Here is an 18918-nt window from a genome sequence, read left to right as displayed (position 1 = left end):
CTTAATTGTATTAAAAATGATAAAAATATTAAGATGCCCAGTCTTTAACCAATTTTTATGAGGGTTCTACTTGTGCTTGAGAAAAATAATACACATCCTTTACAGGTGCACATGGAACTACCTCTAGGATAGATCCCATGCCAGGCCCCAAAACAACTCTCAAAATTTAAGAAGACTGAAAGCACATCACAGATCTTTTCCAACCACAACACTGTAAGACTAGAAACCAGCTACAAGAGAAAATTTGTTAGGAAACCCAAATGTGTGGAGGCTAAACAATATGGTACTAAGCAACCAATGGGTCACTGAAGAAATCAGAGAGGAAATAAAAAATATCTAGAGGCAAATGAAACCAGAAATACAATGATCTGAAATGCCATGGGACGCAGCAAAAACAGTTTTAAGAGGGAAGGATACAGCAAAAAAAGTCTACCTCAGGAAACAATTTTCAATCTAACCTTTACATCTAAAAGAAGTAGAAAAAGAACACCAAACCAATTAGTAGAAGGAAAGAAATAATAAAGATCAGAAGGGAAATAAATGATATAGAGACCTAAAAAATAGAAATGATCAATGAAACTAAGAGCTGGTTCTTGGGAAAAATAAACAGAATCAATAAACCTTTAGCCAGGTTCATCAAGTAAAAAAGAGAGAGAATCCAAATAAATAAAAAATGAGAGAGAAGCTACAACCAATAGCACAGAAATACAAAGGATCATAAAACATTACTACAACCAATTACACACCAGTAAAATGGATGACCTAGAGAAATCAACAAATTTCTAAAAACACATAACCTTCCAAGAATGAATCAGGAGGATACAGAATATATGAACAGAACAATTATCAATAATGAAATTGATTCAGTAATCAAAACATTCCCAACAAACAAAAGTCCAAGATTAGAACACTTCACAGGTAAATTCTACTAAATATTTAAAGAGGAGTTAACCTACCCTTCTAAACTATTACAAAGCATTGAAGAGGAAGGAATGCTTCCAAACTCATTCTTTGAGGGTGGCATCACCTTGATACAAAAACAGGACAAAGACATCACAAAAAAGAAAATTGCAGGCCAATACCCATGATGAACACAGATGCAAAACCCCCAAAAATATTAGCAAACTAGGGAGTTCCTGTTGTGGCTCCACGGTGACAAACCCAACTAGTATCCATGAGGATGCAGGTTCAATCCCTCGCCTCACTCAGTGGGTTAAAAGATTTGGCATTGCTGTGCCCTGTGGTGTAGGCCAGCAGCTGCAGATCTGATTTGACCCCTAGCCTGGGAACTTCCATATACCACAGGTGCGGCCCTGGGAAAAAAATTAGCAAACTGCATTCAACAATATGTTAAAAGCAGCATACACAATGATCAAGTGTGATTTATCCCAGAAATGTGAGGATGGTTCAAAAGCCACCAATCAATCAATGTCATATACCACATTAACAAATTGAGAAATAAAAAAAATATGATCATTTCAATGGATTCAGAAAAATCTTTTGACAGAATTCAACATCCATGTATGACAGATACTACAAAGTGGGTATAGAGGGAACATACTTCAACTTAAATAAAGGCCATATATGCAAATCCCACATCTAACTTCATACTAAATGGTGAAAAGCATTCCCTCTAAGATTAGGAACAAGACAGGGATACCCACTCTCTCCAATTTTATTCACCATAGTATTGGAAGTCCTGGCCACAGCAATTAGACAAGAAAAAGAAATAAGAAGAATTCAAATTGGACATGAAGTAAAATTGTTACTGATAAGATACTATACATAGAAAAACCTAACAAGGGCACCAAAAAAACTTAGAATAAATGAATTCAGTAAAGTTATAAGATACAAAATATACAGAAATCTGTTGCATTTTTATACACTAACAAAGAACTATCAGAAAAAGAAATTAAGACAACTCCATTTACAACTGCATCAAAAGGATACTTAGAAATAAATCTAACCAAGGAGGTAAAAGACCTTTACTCAGAAAATTATAAGACACTGATGAGAGAAATTGGAGATGGGACAAAAAAAAAAAAAAAAAAACCCGCAAAAAAAAAAGGAAAGATATACCATGTTCATGTTTTGGAATTACCCAAAGCAATCTGCAGATTCAATGCAATCCCTATCAAAATGACAATGTTCTCATAACTAGAACAAATAATTATAAAATTTGTATGGAAACACAAAAGACTCCAAATAGCCAAAACCATCTTGAGGAAGAAGAATAAAAGTGGAATATATCACTAATTTCAAACAAAACTACAAAAAACAGTATTCCATAAAATTGGAATATATCACGAATTTCAAACAAAACTACAAAAAATAGTATGGCATAGATAAATGTGTGTCTACACTGAGAGCCCAGAAAGAAAGAAAAAAAACAAAAAAACAAAAAACACAGAGAGCCCAGAAATAAACCCACACTCACATGGTCAATTAATCAATGACAAAGGAGGCAAGAACATACAACAGGGGAAAGAGAGCCTCTTCAATAAGTTGTGTTTGGGGAACTTCTGTCGTGGCTCAGTGGAAATGAATCTGACTAGTATCCTTGAGGACGCAGATTTGATCCCTGGCCTTGCTCAGTGGGTCAAGGACCCAGCGTTGCTGTAAGCTGTGGTGCAGGAGGCAGACATGGCTCAGATCTGGCATTGCTGTGGCTATGGCATAGGCCGATGGCTACAGCTCCAATCTGACCGGTAGCTTGGGAACTTGCATATGCTGTGAGTACAAATAATGGTAATAATAATAACTGGTGTTTGGAAAACTAGAAAGTTACATGCAAAAGAACCAAGCTAGACAAGTTTCTCATACCATACATAAAGTCAAATAGAATAAAAACTTACATTACCATTAAAAACTTAAAAAAAAAATTCCTACTAGAATACATTGGCAGTACATTCTTTGATATTAAGTCTTACCAATTTTTTTTGGACATGTCTCCTCAGGCAAGGGAAACAAAAGTGAAAATAAACCAACGGAACACATCTAACTAGAAAGCTTTTGCAGAGAAGGAAATTATCAATAAAACAAAAAGGCAGCCTACTGAATGGGAAAAGGCATTTGCAAACAATATATCTGATAGGGTGTTAATATCCAAAATACAGAAAGAACTCATAAAAGCCAATATCAAAAAAGAAAACCACTCAATTAAAAAAATGGGCTGAGGACCCGAATAGGTGTTTTTCCAAAGACGACATATAGATAGCCAACAGACATATGAAAAGATGCTGAACATCACTAATCATCAGAGAAATGCAAATAAAAACCACAATGAGATATCACATCACACTTGTCAGAATGGCTAGTATCAAAGTGAAAACAAATAACACGAGCTAGTAAGGATGTGGAAGAACAGGAACTGTCGTGCACTGTTGACAGGAATGTAAAGAGGTGCAGCCGCTAGAGAAAACAGTATGGAGAGTCCTCAAAAAATTAAAAGCAGAACTATCATCTGATCCAGCAATTCCACTCCTGGGTGTTTTTTGAAGAAAACAAAAATATGAAGTCAAAAAGATATATACACCCTATGTTCACTGCGGCATTATTTACATTAGCCAAGAAATGGAAGCAACCAAGTGTCCATAATAGATGATAGAAGTGGATATGGGAGTTCCTGTTGTGGCACAGCAGAAACGAATCTGACTAGGAACCATGAGGCCAAAGGTTCGATCCCTGGCCTTGCTCAGTGGGTTAAGGATCTGGCGTTGCTGTGAGCTGTGGTGTAGGTCGCCAATGCAATTCAGATCTGGTGTGGTTGTGGTGTAGGCTGGCAGCTGTAGCTCCAATTAGACCCCTAGCCTGGGAACCTCCATATGCCATGGGTGCCGCCCTAAAAAGACAGAAAAAGACAAAAAAGGGAAGTGGATATGATGGATGGATAATGAATTAGTGCTATGTCACAAACACACACACACACAGTATTACTCAGGTATAAAAAAGAATGAAATCTTGCACTTTCAACAACATGGATGGACTTGGAGGGCATTACGCTAAGTAAACTAAGACAGAGAAAGACAAATACTACATGATTTCCTTAAATGTTGATTGTAAGAAGCAAAACAAGCAGTTCCCGTTGTGGCTCAGCAGTAACGAACCTGACCAGTATCCATGAGGATACGGGTTGGATCCCTGGCCCCACTCAGTGGGTTAAGGATCTGGTGTTGCCATGAGCTATGGTGCAGGTTGCAGATGTGGCTCAGATTCAGTGCTGCTGTGGTATAGGCCGACAGCTGCAGCTCAGATTCAAACCCTAGCCTGGGAACTTCCATATGCTGTGGGTACAACCAAAAAAGCAAAAAATAAATAAATAAATAAAAAGGAATAAACATAACAAAACAGGAACAGACTCACAGATACAGAGAAAAAGCTGGTGGTTGCAAGACGGCACAGGGTGGGAGGATTAGTGAAGTTGATGAAGGAGATTAAGAAGCACAAACTTTCAGTTGTAAAATATGTCACAGGGATATAATGTATAGTATAGGGAACATATTGTAATAACTTTGTATGGTGACAAATGGTAACAAGACTTATCACGGTGGTCATTTTGGAATGTATAAAAACATCAAGTCACTATGTTGAACACCTGAAAGTAATACAGTATTGTAAGTCAACTCTGTTTCAATAAAAATAAATAATAGTCCATAAAAACACCTCAACATTTTTCAAAACATTTTTTTTTCTTTTTAGGGCTGCTCCTGTGGCATATGGAAGTTCCCAGGCTAGGGGTCGAAGCTCAGCTGCAGCTGCCAGCCTATGCCACAGCCACTGCAATGCCAGATCCAAGCTGCATCCACCACCTACATCATAGCTTGTGGCAAGGCCTGATCTCTAACCCACTAGTCAGGTTCTTAACCCAATGAGCCACAACATAAACTCCACATTTTTAAAAATAATATCACAGCTTCTATACCATTATTGTGTGTGTTTGTATCTGTATAATATTTTTGGCTGCCCCACGACACATGGAGTTCCCAGGCCATCGATCACATCTGAGCTGCAGTTGAGACTTATGCCACAGCTGTGGCAACACTGTGCCAGGCCAGGAATTGAACCTGCATTCCAGGGCTCCAGAGACACCAATTCCATTGTGCCACAGCAGGAATGTCTCATTTTTGTATATATTTTACTTTGATATTTTTAATCCCCTCAAATTTAACATTGTTCCCCAAGTTTGTCAAATGCTTAGATTTACCTCACTTTGCTATTTTATCACTTCCTGTATCTCAGATCTTCTGGAATCATTTTCTTTCTATGAGAATTATACATAAGACTTTTCCGAGTAAGGGCTCGCTGTCAGTAAAATGTTTTGTTTGCCTAGAAAGGTATTTCACCCTCTTCTTGAAAGACAGTTTCTGGAGTTCCTGCTGTGGTGCAGTGGGTTCAGAATCTGACAGCAGTGGCTCAGGTCGCAGCTGTGCCTTGGATTCAGTCCCTGGCTTGGAAACTTTCATATGCTGTGGGTGTGGCCATTAAAAAAAAAATCTATTCTTTTCTCAGCACTCTGAAGATATGGTTTCTCTGCCTTCTTGTTCCTAGTGAAAAGTCAGCTGTCATTCTGCATTGGGTAACTTTGTTCTTTGGAGCTGATTTTATCTTTTAAAATTTAATGTTCTAAAGTTTGACTATGACATCCAGGCACGGACTTATACTTTTCCAACTTTAGTGAGGTATAATTGACAGTGATAAGCTGCACATGAAGTGCACAATTTTGACGTTTTTGTGGATGTTCATATTTTCCCTGGAAAAGGCAAGATTAAGTATGAAAGCCACTGCAAAGGATAATTAACAGACTTTCAGAACCTAGTGCCCTGGGTTTTACTGCTGAGCCAAAGGCTTTTGGTGGGCCAAATACTGGTTATCACATACTGGTAACCTGTAATTCTCGACAACAAAGATAGATCTTTCAGAAATCCTTGAATTTTAAATTCATCTGTCATGAAAATAAAGTTTTTATTCATCTACTTAAAAGAAGGCCAAAGCAGAGAGAATTTTTGAAAGATATTCCCATAATGCCCTGTTACTGTCCAACACAAACTCTCTGCCATCCCTTCCACACCCCCAGGCCATGCTTGCTCATAATCCCTAACCCTGCCTTTGTTCGTCTCTCAACAGTCCTCTCTTCCTTTGTTCTCTGCCTTCCAAATCCAAGTCCTCTCCCAGTTCTCCTGCAAATGCTTCTTTAGTCTTTCTAGATCACAACTCTTCTTCTAAGTTCTGTCTACATGACATAACCAGTTCCACAATCAGATAATCTGGGGCACTTGTGTTACTGTTTAAGAGCTTTTTTTGTCTTTTTAGGGCTGCCCCCACCCGAAGCATGTACCGTTCACAGGCTAGAGGTCGAATCTGAGCTGCAGCTGCTGGCCTACACCACAGCCACAGCAATGCCAAATCCCAGCCGCACCTGCAACCTACACCACAGCCACAGCAATGCCAAACCTTTAACTGACCAAGTGAGGCCAGGGATCGAAGCCACGTTCTCATGGATACTAGTCGGGTTCGTTACCACTGAGCCACTAACAGAAACTCCAAGATCTTTGAGTATTTATATGATACGTCTCCCAGCTGCTAGAAGGGACTGAAGGACAGGGATTCTAGGTCTCAGAGCTACATTCTCATCTTATCCTCCACAGCACGTGGTACATGACACAGTTCCCACAGCAGGTATTTACCTCTGGTTTAACTGAATTCAGTAACAATTTTTTATGGGATAAAGGCCTCTGGGAGTCAATTAGATGCTTTAACACCATGGCTCCAATTAAAGGAATTACTTAGCTGATGGGAGGTTAGCCTTTTCTGTCCTGCTACTGCATGATGAAGGATGTTTCAAAAAAAGATATGTGCCCTCCCTTTTCAAAGGACCCTACATATGTCACCAGGCTGCCTCCCCATCTACCTCTGATAAAAATATTGTTAAAGTTTGGGAAGTTACAGAAGAGGATGATTACATAATGCAAAGTTTAAACATGGGCCACATTGATAAGGCAGAGACAAACAAGGAACCTTAGAGTCCAAGGGATTCAGTGATACTTTTTCCACACTGCCCTGAATGTATTTCCATTCTTCCTCTTACTCATAACCCTAAAGCTTATTAGCTCCAGATGGCAGGGGTGCCAGGCTCATTTAAGCATGCTGGAGGGCCAAAATTAGTACATTTGTCCCAGGGTAATAGAACTCTTAGAGGGGTCTATGGCAGCCAAGAACAAGGCAGGCAGCAGCCTGACTGAATTGAACTTGGGCCGGGATCCAGGCATAGCTATTTGAGAATGTAAGCTGTGTCAGCAATTATTCTCATTTCTCAAAAAAAAAAAAAAAAAAAAAAAGAGCTGTTTTAAGGCTAATGTTGTTAATTTTAAAATCACGACAAACTTTGGAGCTCCTGCTGTGGTACAACGGGTTGAGGATCTGGTGTTGCCACAGCTACAGCTCAAATTTGATCCCTGGCCTGGGAACTTTCATATGGTGCAGATACAGCCCCTCCCCCCCCAAATAATAAATGTTTAAAAATGACAATTTTTCCCCCCAATCTCATTCATCTCTGCCTCAACACACAACCATTCTCATGTGCAGTTTTTTGATTATATGTGTGCTATGACTGTTTTGTGATTTTACTTCATGGAAATGATATTGCATTACACATCTCATTTTCTTTTTTCTACATGGCGCTATGTATTTAAGATGCATCCTTTTGCCTTCTTGTACATTTTGTTTATTGCTTCTAACTACTACATATTTATCAAGACACACCTTCCCCACATTTTGATTATCCCCTCTCCCAGTGATGGAAATTGCCAACTCCTTGCCCCCAAACGACTCTGCATGTTTTAAAAAATGCTGTGCAGGGAGTTCCTTTGTGTACAGCAGGTTAAGGATCCAGTGTTGTCACTGCAGTGGCTTGGGTTGCTACTGTGATCCCTACCCCCAGAACTTCCATATGCTGTGAGTGCAGCAAAAGAAAAAAAAAGAGAAAAAAATCAAAAAATTAAAAAAATAAAAACACTGTGCAGGCCAAGCAATTCATGTGGGTAGGGTGAGTCCAGCCTTCAGACTGCCAATTTGTTTATAACCTCTAAGACAAACCTCTTGCTTGATACCTGGAATTTTTTATCTCCTAGTTCCAAAAAATGAGTAAAAAGAAAAAACAAAACGATACAAGTATTTACGGTTCTGTCAGCCATCTAAGCATTGCACATTACATGTGACCAAGATGACACTTTTATAAGAGAAAATTCTTCAACTATTAAGTCAATAACTAAAGCAAGTCTATTTATTCTAGAGAAATATTGATAGATAACATGTTTTAGCTGCATTTGGTTTGCATCCTCACACTCCAGTCCACTAAGTTATTTTATACCAGCAAAGAAAGATGAGGAGTTGATACAATGGGGCTCTACCTCCGTGAGTCACAGACATGCCTTTTCCCATCTGACGTTATCCCACAGACAAACTTCCTGATGAGGAAGTGGTTGCAGTGAGCAGCAGTCAGGAGAGCACATAAGGAAATGGTAAGCTATACCTTTGAATGAAAACAATTTGGTTTAAAATGCATTAAAGGGAGTTCCCATTGTGGTGCAGCAGAAATGAATCTGACTAGTGTCCATGAGGATGCGGGTTTGATCCCTGGCCTCATCCACTGCTGGGGATCCGACGTTGCTGTGAGCTATGGTGTAGGTTGAGGACGCAGCTCAGATCTTGAGCTTAGGCTGGCAGTGGTAGCTCTGATTCGACCCCTAGCCTGGGAACTTCCATATGTCGAGGGTGCAGCTCTTTAAAGCAAATGAATAAATAAATAAACAAACAAAAATAAAAAAGATAAAATGCATTAAAAATATGGAGCTCTCGCTGTGGCACAATGGGATCAGCTGCATCTTGGGAGCACTAGAGTGAAGGTTCAACCCTGACCCAGCACTGTGGGTTAAGGATCTGGCATTGTTGCCACAGCTGTGACCTAGGTCACAACTGCAATTCAGATCTGATCCCAAGCCCAGGAATTCCATGTACTACGGGGCGGCCAAAAAATAAAAATTAAATTAAATTAAAATAGGGAGCTCCCATTGTGGCACAGTAGAAACAAATCCAACTAGGATCCATGAGGATGTGGGTTTCATCTCTGGCTTCACTCAGTGGGTTGGGGATCCGGCATTGCTGTGAGCTGTGGTGTAGGTCACAGACGCAGCTCAGATCCCACATTGTTGTGGCTGTGGTAGGCCATCAGCTGTAGCTCTGATTCAACCCCTAGCCTGGGAACGTCTGCGTGCCACGGGTGTAGCCCTCAATATAAAAAAATAATAAAAATAAAATAAAATGCATTAAAAACCTGATATGAAATTGCTTCAGCTCAGAAGTCTTGCCCTTCCACATTTTAAATATATTGCCCACTGCTGTTTTGAGTATCAGTCATCTCTGCCAGATGATTTCAGAGAGGAGCCTGGAACAAGAGGCTAGTAGAGGAGGAAGGCCTTTTTTGAATAAGAACCTCCCAAGTGTGAACGGAATGACCACACTAAGTCCTCTGAGATCCAGGAAAGGTCCATATTAACAGTGGATAAACTGGATCAAACATACTTGCATTCTCCACCAAAACCTTGGGCATGCGCTGGCGGTTCATCAGGAGGGGGAAGGGGTCTCTCCCGTCATTCCGTTCGTGGACCTCCAGAATTTCCACTGTGTCGTCCATCAGATAATAGTGAATGATGTAGGTCCGACATTCACCAAACATGCTGTCTGTATCATCCCAGATTGCATAGAATCGAAGGACCTTTGAGGAACCCAAAGCCATGACTTAAGTAAGAATTCTGCAGCTGGAGAGTTTAACTTAACTCCTCTGGCATTTATGTATCAGACAATGATAAAAAGATTAGCTGGAAAGACTGTGAAGTCATCTCAGATGGTTTAAAAAAATAAAGACGTATTCGCCCAAGATACAAAAACATCTGAAATTATATACCAGATGTCAACAGCTGGAAAGTATTAAATAATAGGCTTATAAGCTTGTGCTGAGAAAGGAGTCATTTCGATCCAAAATATTAGTAAGTGAAAGAGAAGCAGAATTAAAAGAGCAGCTGGTCCTTTACTCAGTGGTTTAAACATATTAATAAAGGTGCATGTAAAAAAAAATTAAAAATAAATAAAATTAAAAAAAAAAATGGAGTTCCCGTCGTGGCACAGTGGTTAACGAATCCAACTAGGAACCATGAGGTTGCGAGTTCGGTCCCTGCCCTTGCTCAGTGGGTTAACGATCCGGTGTTGCCGTGAGCTATGGTGTAGGTTGCAGACGCGGCTCAGATCCCGCATTGCTGTGGCTCTGGCATAGACTTGTGGCTACGGCTCCGACTGGACCCCTAGCCTGGGAATCTCCATATGCCGCGGAAGCGGCCCAAGAAATAGCAAAAAAATAAATAAATAAAATAAAGGTGCATGTGAATGGTTTGAGTACAATATGGAAAGAATTTTCATTTATTAATCAGTCTCTTTTTAGTTCTTTCAATCATTCCTTCTAGTAACAGTATCACCAAAACAATCCTTATTTATTCATTCATTTTTTAGGGCCATGTCTACAGCATATGGAAGTTCCTAGGCTAGGGGTCGAATCAGAGCCATTACCTGCCAGCCACTGCAACGTGGGATCCAAGCCGAGTCTGTGACCTACACCACAGCTCACGGCAATGCTGGATCCTTAACCCACTAAGCGAGGCCAGGGATCAAACCTGAATCCTCATGGATACTACTCAGATTTGTTCCCACTGAGCCACAACGGGAACTCCAACAACACAATCTTAAAATACAAATAACAGACCTATGACTGTACAAAGAATGTCCCTAGGGAGTTCCCATTGTGGCTCAGCAGGTTAAGGACTCATCTCTGTGAGGACGTGGGTTTGATTCGTGGCCTCACTCAGTGGGTTAAGGATCTGGTATTGCCAAGACCATAGCTGCAGTTCTATTTCGACTCTTAACCTGGGAACTTTCATATGCCAGAGGTGCAGCCACCAAAAAAAAAAAAAAAAAAAAAAAAGAATACCCTTAAAAGACCTTGCTGGTACTAAGTGAAATTTTCTCAACAAAAAGGAATTCCACTACTGAGAGACAAAGAGCAGCAAATAAGCACTGAGGGTGATGTCTCCGTTTTCTCTTTGCCTTTAGCACAGAAAGGAGACAAGTCTGCTCTATGCACACCAACCCAGGAGGAGGAAAGACAGGAAGGCTGGAACACAGTTGGAAAAATACCAGCACACTCTGTACTCATACATCAATATAAAACCTAAAAAGGAAGCATCTACAATGAGAATGCTGTGAAATTACTCTTTTAACGTTAGAACCCTACATATATGCAATAGCTTTGAAATTTCCCAATAATTCATTTAAGGCTTCCCAAAGGATTCTTTGAGATTAGTTCCTATTTGGGAAAAGTAGGTGGCTGAAAACATAAAGTGGGAAGCAGATGTAGCTCAGGAATTGCTTTAAAAGTTTGGTGGAACTCACAAAACCCCATAATCTTCTTTGAATCTCTGATATGTAACAGGCACTCCTTTACCTCTAACCTTAAGTGAAACCAGAAAGATAGCACTATTATCTGACCAGCTACATTGTAGATGGAGGAGTTCCTGTCGTGGCGCAGCAGAAATGAAGCCGACTGGGAACCATGAGATTGCAGGTTCTATCCCTGGCCTCGCTCAGTGGGTTAAGGATCCGGCATTGCTGTGAACTGTGGTGTAGGTCACAGGCACTGCTCGGATCCCATGTTGCTGTGGCTGTGGCGTAGGCCGGCAGCTATAGCTCTGATTAGACCCCTAGCCTGGGAACCTCCACATGCCATGGGTGCAGCCCTAGAAAAGACAAAAGACAAAAGACAAAAAAAAAAAAAAAAAAAATTATAGATGGAATGTTTCAAAATACACATGTATCAAAATAGGTTGCTAATGAGCAGTACTGCATTTGGAAACAAACCTTCTGGGGTGCCTGGGTCACTTACCTGTTTGTCAAAGGTGAGAAACTGCTTCAGTTGATCAAAGTCCGTTGGAGTCACATACTTACGAAGAGGCTGCTTCCGGAGTTCAGTGTAAGGATCAAGAGCCATCTTCTCTGGTGGATTTAATTCAATCCCTTGACTTTCCAGAAATACCTACAGAATTTGAAAGTAATAATGATCACCTTCCTTGAACCTCCTCAAAGTAGATATTAAGTGAGAGTGTAAAAGTAAGTATAATGAGAATTTCTATGCCACTGCCCACGTTAACCATTAGTTTGCAACTTGAGCCTATCTTACGGGTACTAAGCCTCCAAATGACCCAATTCTATAGCACAGGTAACTGATAACTGCCTTAAGTATAACCAGAAGACATGATGGTAAGGCTTTAAATATGAACTCAGATCAACTAGATTTAGTTAGGAGCCCAGCAACAGAAGAAGTACTAGGATGGCTTATATATACACATTAGGAAACTAACCATAGTTTGCACAACATGTAATTCATTTTAGGTATGATGGCAAGCTACACAATGGTAAAGTTAAGCTGAAATCAAACTCTCAGCTTTCCATCTTATTTAAAACAAGTATATGATTAAGTAGTTCCCATACACACACACACACACACACACACACACACACACACACACAAGAAAGTATACCCACTGGTTATTTTAGGCCAAAAAACATTTCAGCCAAATAGGAAAGATAAATCAAGCACTCAAATCTCACCAGAAAAAGTTAAAGAAAGCATCTGAACTTGACTTTTGCGATCTTGAATTTTATTTTGCTAAGTATGAATAAATACGACATTTATTTAAAGTCACTACAGGAAGTTCCCATTGCGGCTCAGCGTTAATGAGCCTGACTGGTATCCATGAGGATGCAGCTTTGATTCCTGGCCTCGCTCAGCAGGTTAAGGATCTGGCATTGCCATGAGCTGTGGTGTAGGTCGAAGATGCGGCTTAGATCCCTTGCTGTTATGGCTGTGACACTGGCCAGTAGCTATAGCTCTGATTCAACCCTTAGCCTGGGAATTTCCATATGCCGCACGTATGGCCCTATATAGCAAAAATAAAGTCACTATATAGTTTAATACAACTTGACAATTTTTTTTTCACTTTTTAGGGCCACACCTGCAGCACATGGAAGTTTCCAGGCTAGGAGTCAAATCGGTGCTACAGCTGCCAGCCCACGCCGCAGCCACAGCAACACAGGATCTGAGCTGCATCCACGACCTACAACACAGCTCACAGCAATGCTGGATCCTTAACCTACTGAATGAGGCCAGGGATTGAAACCACATCTTCATGGATACTAGTCAGATTGTTCTCTGCTGCACCACAATGGGAACTCCACAACTTGACAATTCTTAAAAGCACTACAATAAACTATCTTTTTTTGTTGATCAGAGAAGTACAAGTTCCTAGGATCTGTTTACATGCTCAAACTGGAAATTAATCCAAAATCTGACTTCTTTTGGGAATTGTGTGGTTTGCTTTTAATTCAATAGAAAATAGATATAACTCAGTGCCAAAATATTTGAGTTTTAGCATTAGCTCTGCTGGTAACTAGCTTGTAATCCTAGTATTTCAAGTTCTACTGGGCAGTGTCTGATATCCTTTCAATATTAAAATATTACAATCCCAAAGTCTATTGAAACTATTAAGGTGCAGATAATGACAATAAAACTCTCCTCTTCCTTGAGATGGTCTACTAGTGTAGCAGGATTACTGAGGTATTTAATGGGTGTTTTACTTCTTTCTGTTGCTTCCAACAGATAACCAGGCCCTTACCTTACCTTAGGGATTTGGGGCAGGAATGCAGAAGCTTCCTGACATTGACTGCTCTTCCAGGCTCTTAAAAAAAAAAAAAAAAAAAAAGCCTAAACTTTGATTATTCTAAAGTGTCCCAAAAGGAGGGGAGAGAAGGGAGAGAAGCAACTGTCTGAAGGGCAAGAGGAAAGAAAGAGGGGAGATGCCCTCAGACACGGTTGGTGGGTCTTAGAAGAGGAAGACTCCCCATGCTCTCGGGGTGGGGGGTGGGGGGGACGCGTGGAGAGCCCAGGTGCCACAGTCAGCACAGTCTCTCACTCAGCACCTATGCTTCAGGGAGATGCCCTGGGTCCCTGGACAACTAACAGACCATGCTGGATGAGCCCTTTAGGTCGGGAGTGCTGCTGCTTCCTTGCTCTTCTCAAGGTTTGGAATCTTTGGCAAAGCCGAGGTCGAACAGAAACACCAGGCCAGTTGGACTGGGGCTCAATTAGGTCTTAGGTTACTTTCTTTCTTTTTACAGCCACACCTGGGGCATATGGAAGTCCTTGGGCCAGGGGTCGAATTAGAGCTGCATCTGCGACCTCTGCCACAGCTTGCAGCAATGCCGGATCCTTAACCCACTGACCAAGGGCAGGGATCGAACCTGCATCCTCACAGAGACAATGTCGGGTCCTCAATCTGCTGAGCCACAACAGGAGGGCCTGGTCTTAAGTTACTTTTAAAAAAACAAAATAATATTTCTTATGCATCTGCATCCATTGAGTAGGATTCACATCTGCTACACTAGCAGTAATACTTTAATGAAGACAATACATTCTAGCTCTCTGAGTTCTGGGGCTTTATTTTTTAATGTGTTCAGTTCATGCTGTGTATGGGACCATTTATGTGGAGCCGTGAGGAGGGATGAGAAGGGTGGGCGGTGACGATATGTGGTGAACAGAAATGGTTCCTTGTACAAATCACACTGTAAAGATAGCTCTCTTCCTTATCCACTCATAGGTCTAGCTCCAGTAAAAATCATCAAATTATGTAAGATGTGCATAAATTTTAAACTGTTATAGGAGCCAACTTCGAACACAGCAATTATTGAAAACACAATTCAGTCTGATCATCAGGGCTTGAAATACTCAATTCCTGTTTATAATCAGTCATTAAAATGTAGTTGATTTTCATTATTCACAAATTCTATATCTACAAATTTGACTTGTTAAAACTTATTTGCAATCAACCCTGTGGTGCTTCTGTGGTTCTTCACAGACATGTGCGGTACAGTGAAAATTCTGAGAGGCCTCGGGTGCACCTTCCCAGCTGAGGCTGAACAAGGTGACACCTGCCTTCTCCTTTCAGCTTTCATAACAGAAAACTGTCCTCTTCATGGTCTATTTGGAGGCACTTTTTCTCACTTTTGTGCCTTCTGTGCAATTTTGCTGTTGGAAATGACCTCCAACTTTGGTGCTACAATGCTGCCCTGTGTGCTACACGCAAGAAGACTGTGATGTGTACCAGATGCCATAAACTGTACATTAAAAATGGTTAAGGAGGGAGTTCCTATCGTAGCTCAGTAGCTAATGAATCTGACTAGGAACCATGGGGCTTCGGGTTCTATCCCTGGCCTTGCTCAGTGGGTTAATGATCCAGCGTTGCTGTGAGCTGTGGTGTAGGTCACAGATGCAGCTCGGATCCCGAGTTTCTGTAGCTGTGGTGTAGGCCAGCGGCTACGGCTCCAATTCGACCACTAGCCTGGGAACCTCCATATGCCGCAGGCACGGCCTTAGAAAAGGCAAATACACACATACACGCACACACAAATGGTTAAGGAGTTCCCACTGTGGATCAGCAGTAATGAATCTGACTAGCATCCATAAGGATGTGGATTTGATCTGTGGCCTCACTCAGTGGGTTAAAGATCCAGTGTTGCTGTAAGCTGTGGTGTAGGTCTAGATGCGACTCAGATCCTGTGTGGCTGTGGCTGGCAGCTATAGCTCCGACTAGACTCCCTAGCCTGGGAACCTCCATATGCCATGGGTGCTACCCTAAACAGACAACAACAACAAAAAAGTTTATAAAGTGGTGAATTTTATGTTATGTATATTTTACCATGAAATAAAAAAGTGCAGCTGTGATGCACCTTAAGGAAAAAACACAAGTGTCAGTTAAGCTTCATTCAGGCATGACTTAACAGTGCTATTGGCCATGAGCTCAGTTTTAATGAACAAATAATAGATTTTAAATATCGTGTCTAAACAGAAACACACACAGAACAAGGTTATGTATTGACCAGGGGCTTGTAGGAACCTAACCCTGTAATCCTCCTAGGAGCAATGGTTTAGTGTTTGCTAATTCAGCATTTGTGGCGACTGCACTGAAAGTAACTACTGTAAATAATGAGAACTGACTGTAGCTGACTGAGATCAGCAGCTCAGTGACCAACTTGCAAATGTTCGAAATGTCTGTAAAAACAATTATAATGCTTTATACGTTTCGTAATGTTTCACTGTTGGCACAATTCCGGAACTGCCTAGGATAACAGGGCCCCGAAAAACATTAAAAAATGAGAAATCACGATGCAGTTGAAGAGGACAGTATCTCAAAGATGGTCCAGCACCTCCACCTTCTGCACCGTCTTCTCTGCTGCTCGGCAGCCTGGATGCCATGGCTCCTCTCCTCACTGCCCTGAGGTCCTGTCTCATCAATGGGGCCTCGGCTGATCAGCTTTTACATACAGGACCCCATCCAAGTGTTATCCCCTCTGCTCTCTTTAGCTTCTTTCAAAGCTCTTATCAGCATCTGACATACATTGGTTTGCTTATTATTTGTCGCTTCCATTCTATGGAGAATGTAACAACCTCCATTAGGACAAATCTTTATACCTGGCAGCTAGAACAGTGCCTGGAAGATGGCAGGCACTCAAAGAAGTACTTGGTAAACACATTACTAAATGAAAAAACAAACAAACAAACAAAAACAATGAGTGAACTCATAGGAGCTCAGTGCATGGTAAAATTTAATCGTGTTTTTTTAAAAAATTAATCACACTGGCATTAGGTCACATGGGATTAAAGGCAAAAAATAATTCAGAAACTATCTCTGCCACTAAAAGAAAATTTTTTTTAACTAAGACAAATTTGGAATAGATATCTTAATATCTACATTTCATGTAAAGAAAGTGCTCTATTTGCTCTTCCTCTCTCTCTCTACAATTAAATGTTATTAAAAAATCCATATTTATGAGTTCCTGTTGTGGTGCAGCAAAAACAAATCTGACTGGTAACCATAAGGTTGCTGGTTCGATCCCTGGCCTTGCTCAGTGGGTTAAGGATTCAGCGTTGCCGTAGCTGTGGTGCACAGATGCAGCTTAGATCCTGCATTGCTGTGGCTGTGGCGTAGGCTGGTGGCTACAGCTCCGATTTGACCCCTAGCCTGGGAACCTCCATATGCTGCAGGTGCAGCCCTAAAAAGCAAAAATAATAACAATAATAATAAAAAATTTAAAAATCCATATTTACAAAATAGAGAAGTAGATGATTTTTCTCAATATATAAAAGTGTTTTCTGGAGTTCCCACTCTAGTGCAGTGGGTTAAGAATCCGACTGCAGTAGCTCGGGTTTCTGAGGAGGCACAGGTTCCATCCCCAGCCCAGCACAGTGGGTTAAAGGATCCAGTGTTGCCTCAGATCCAATCCCTAGCCCAGGAATTTCCATATGTTGCAGGTATGGCCATTATTTAATGTTTTCCTTTAAAAATGGTTTTATTTTGGGAATTCCTTTAGATATTAAGTTTCCCTTGAATATAGCAAGTATGAGTTAACAGAAAAAAAATGCAAATCACACAAAAAATTTTAGGCTTATATCTGCTAAACAGAGGCAGGACTGTTTTTGTAAACCCAAACTTCAGCTAAACTGCCCAGCCCTCTTCCGTATTTCAATCACATCAAGGGTTCTAGCTCCCCCTACTCTCTATCTGAACAGCATAGGAACTGATTCTTCATCACATGAGTCAGCTGTGAGGAGAGTTTAACTTAATTTGAATGGATATGTAGCCACATAACTGTGGGGGAAAACGATGTCCCCCCATAGCGATGGCACCCAACTGCACCTACACCAGCACCGAATTAACCTATGCAACAATCCAGTCCAACAGACAATCAGCGTCCTCCTCTTACCCCACAAGTGAAACGTACCCTTCCATGATTAGAATAACGCCTCAGGAGTTTCCTTGTGGGGCAGCAGGTTAAGGATCCAGCAATCTCGCTGCAGCAGCTCAGGTCTCTGCTGTGGCATGGGTTCAATCGCTGGTCTGGGAATTATCACATGCTGGGGACACCCCGGCCCCCCAAAAAAGAATAGTGACTCAGACACCACAACTTCCAAAAAACATAAACTAAATGATACCTGCGTGAATTTGTCACAGTTGACAATGCGGAAAGTTCTGCCATAAATGGTGATGTTTATTCCTCGGTTCAGGTCCTTCCAATGGTAATGGTCTCCCCGGTCGTTCTTGGGTAGCCGCTGGCGTTTGATTAACTTGCCTTGAGGGATCCCAGAGTTTTCCACGACAGGCTCTATGACAGACATGCTATCATCCTCTAGATAGTAGTAAATATTCACTTGGCGGATCCTGTAATGCTCCTCAGTTGACCCGGGAACATCTTCTTGGAAATAGGCATCAAATTTCAGCACCTATAACACAGAAGAGAGGGAGAAATGAGTTTCTCATCCAAAAAAATAGCAAGCCCCACTCAGGAAGGTCTGAATACTCATCACTCCCATCTCCTAAATCAAAGGCTGCCACCTGTCCCTGCTGAGGGACAAATAGACCCCTGCCACCTGTTTCTGTAGGACCTGCAAGCTAAGAATGGTTTTTTTTACATATTTAAGTGTTGAAAAATCAAAAGACTAACAACATTTCCAAACATATGCAAACCGTATCGAATAATTAACACACATTTGCTAAGGGCTGCTTTCCCATTACAAGGGCAGACTTGAATAGCTGGGCAGCTGCTATGAACTGAATTGTGTCATAACTGAATTGTGTCATTCGTTGTCCCCCTGCCCCCCCGCGCCCCCATATTCCTATGTTGGAACTCTTTACCCTCAGTGTGACTATACTGTGGAGATAAGGTCTTTAGGAGGCAGTTTAGCTTAAACGAGTCCTAAGGGTGGAG

The 18918-nt window shown here is 41.1% G+C and overlaps 1 protein-coding gene across 6 annotated transcripts in view; it reads right to left on the bottom strand.

The window, feature by feature from the left end:
- EFHC1 (EF-hand domain containing 1) overlaps positions 1-18918 on the bottom strand; it is an 81057-nt gene that overhangs the window by 30202 nt on the left and 31937 nt on the right. For 3 of the 6 annotated variants that reach the window (XM_084968338.1, XM_001928760.7, XM_013978451.3), the window contains 3 exons: positions 18146-18433; positions 11984-12133; positions 9577-9769 (listed from right to left, as the gene is read on the bottom strand). In XM_084968338.1, coding sequence (XP_084824464.1) covers positions 9577-9769; positions 11984-12133; positions 18146-18328 — 526 coding nt within the window. In that variant the 5' untranslated portion in view covers positions 18329-18433. Of the gene's footprint in view, positions 1-9576; positions 10590-11820; positions 12163-18115; positions 18434-18918 lie in introns of all 6 variants that reach the window. The other 3 variants (XM_084968339.1, XM_084968341.1, XM_084968340.1) reach the window with 3 other exon arrangements.

Source organism: Sus scrofa, chromosome 7 (assembly GCF_054392235.1).
Source record: "Sus scrofa isolate SSC_HxYL_T2T_F1_AM1 chromosome 7, Sscrofa_HxYL_maternal_Yorkshire_Landrace_v2.0, whole genome shotgun sequence".
Taxonomy (NCBI): Eukaryota; Metazoa; Chordata; class Mammalia; order Artiodactyla; family Suidae; genus Sus; species Sus scrofa.
The sequence above is the reverse complement of the archived record's forward strand: the minus strand, read 5'-3'. Positions and strand labels throughout refer to the sequence as shown.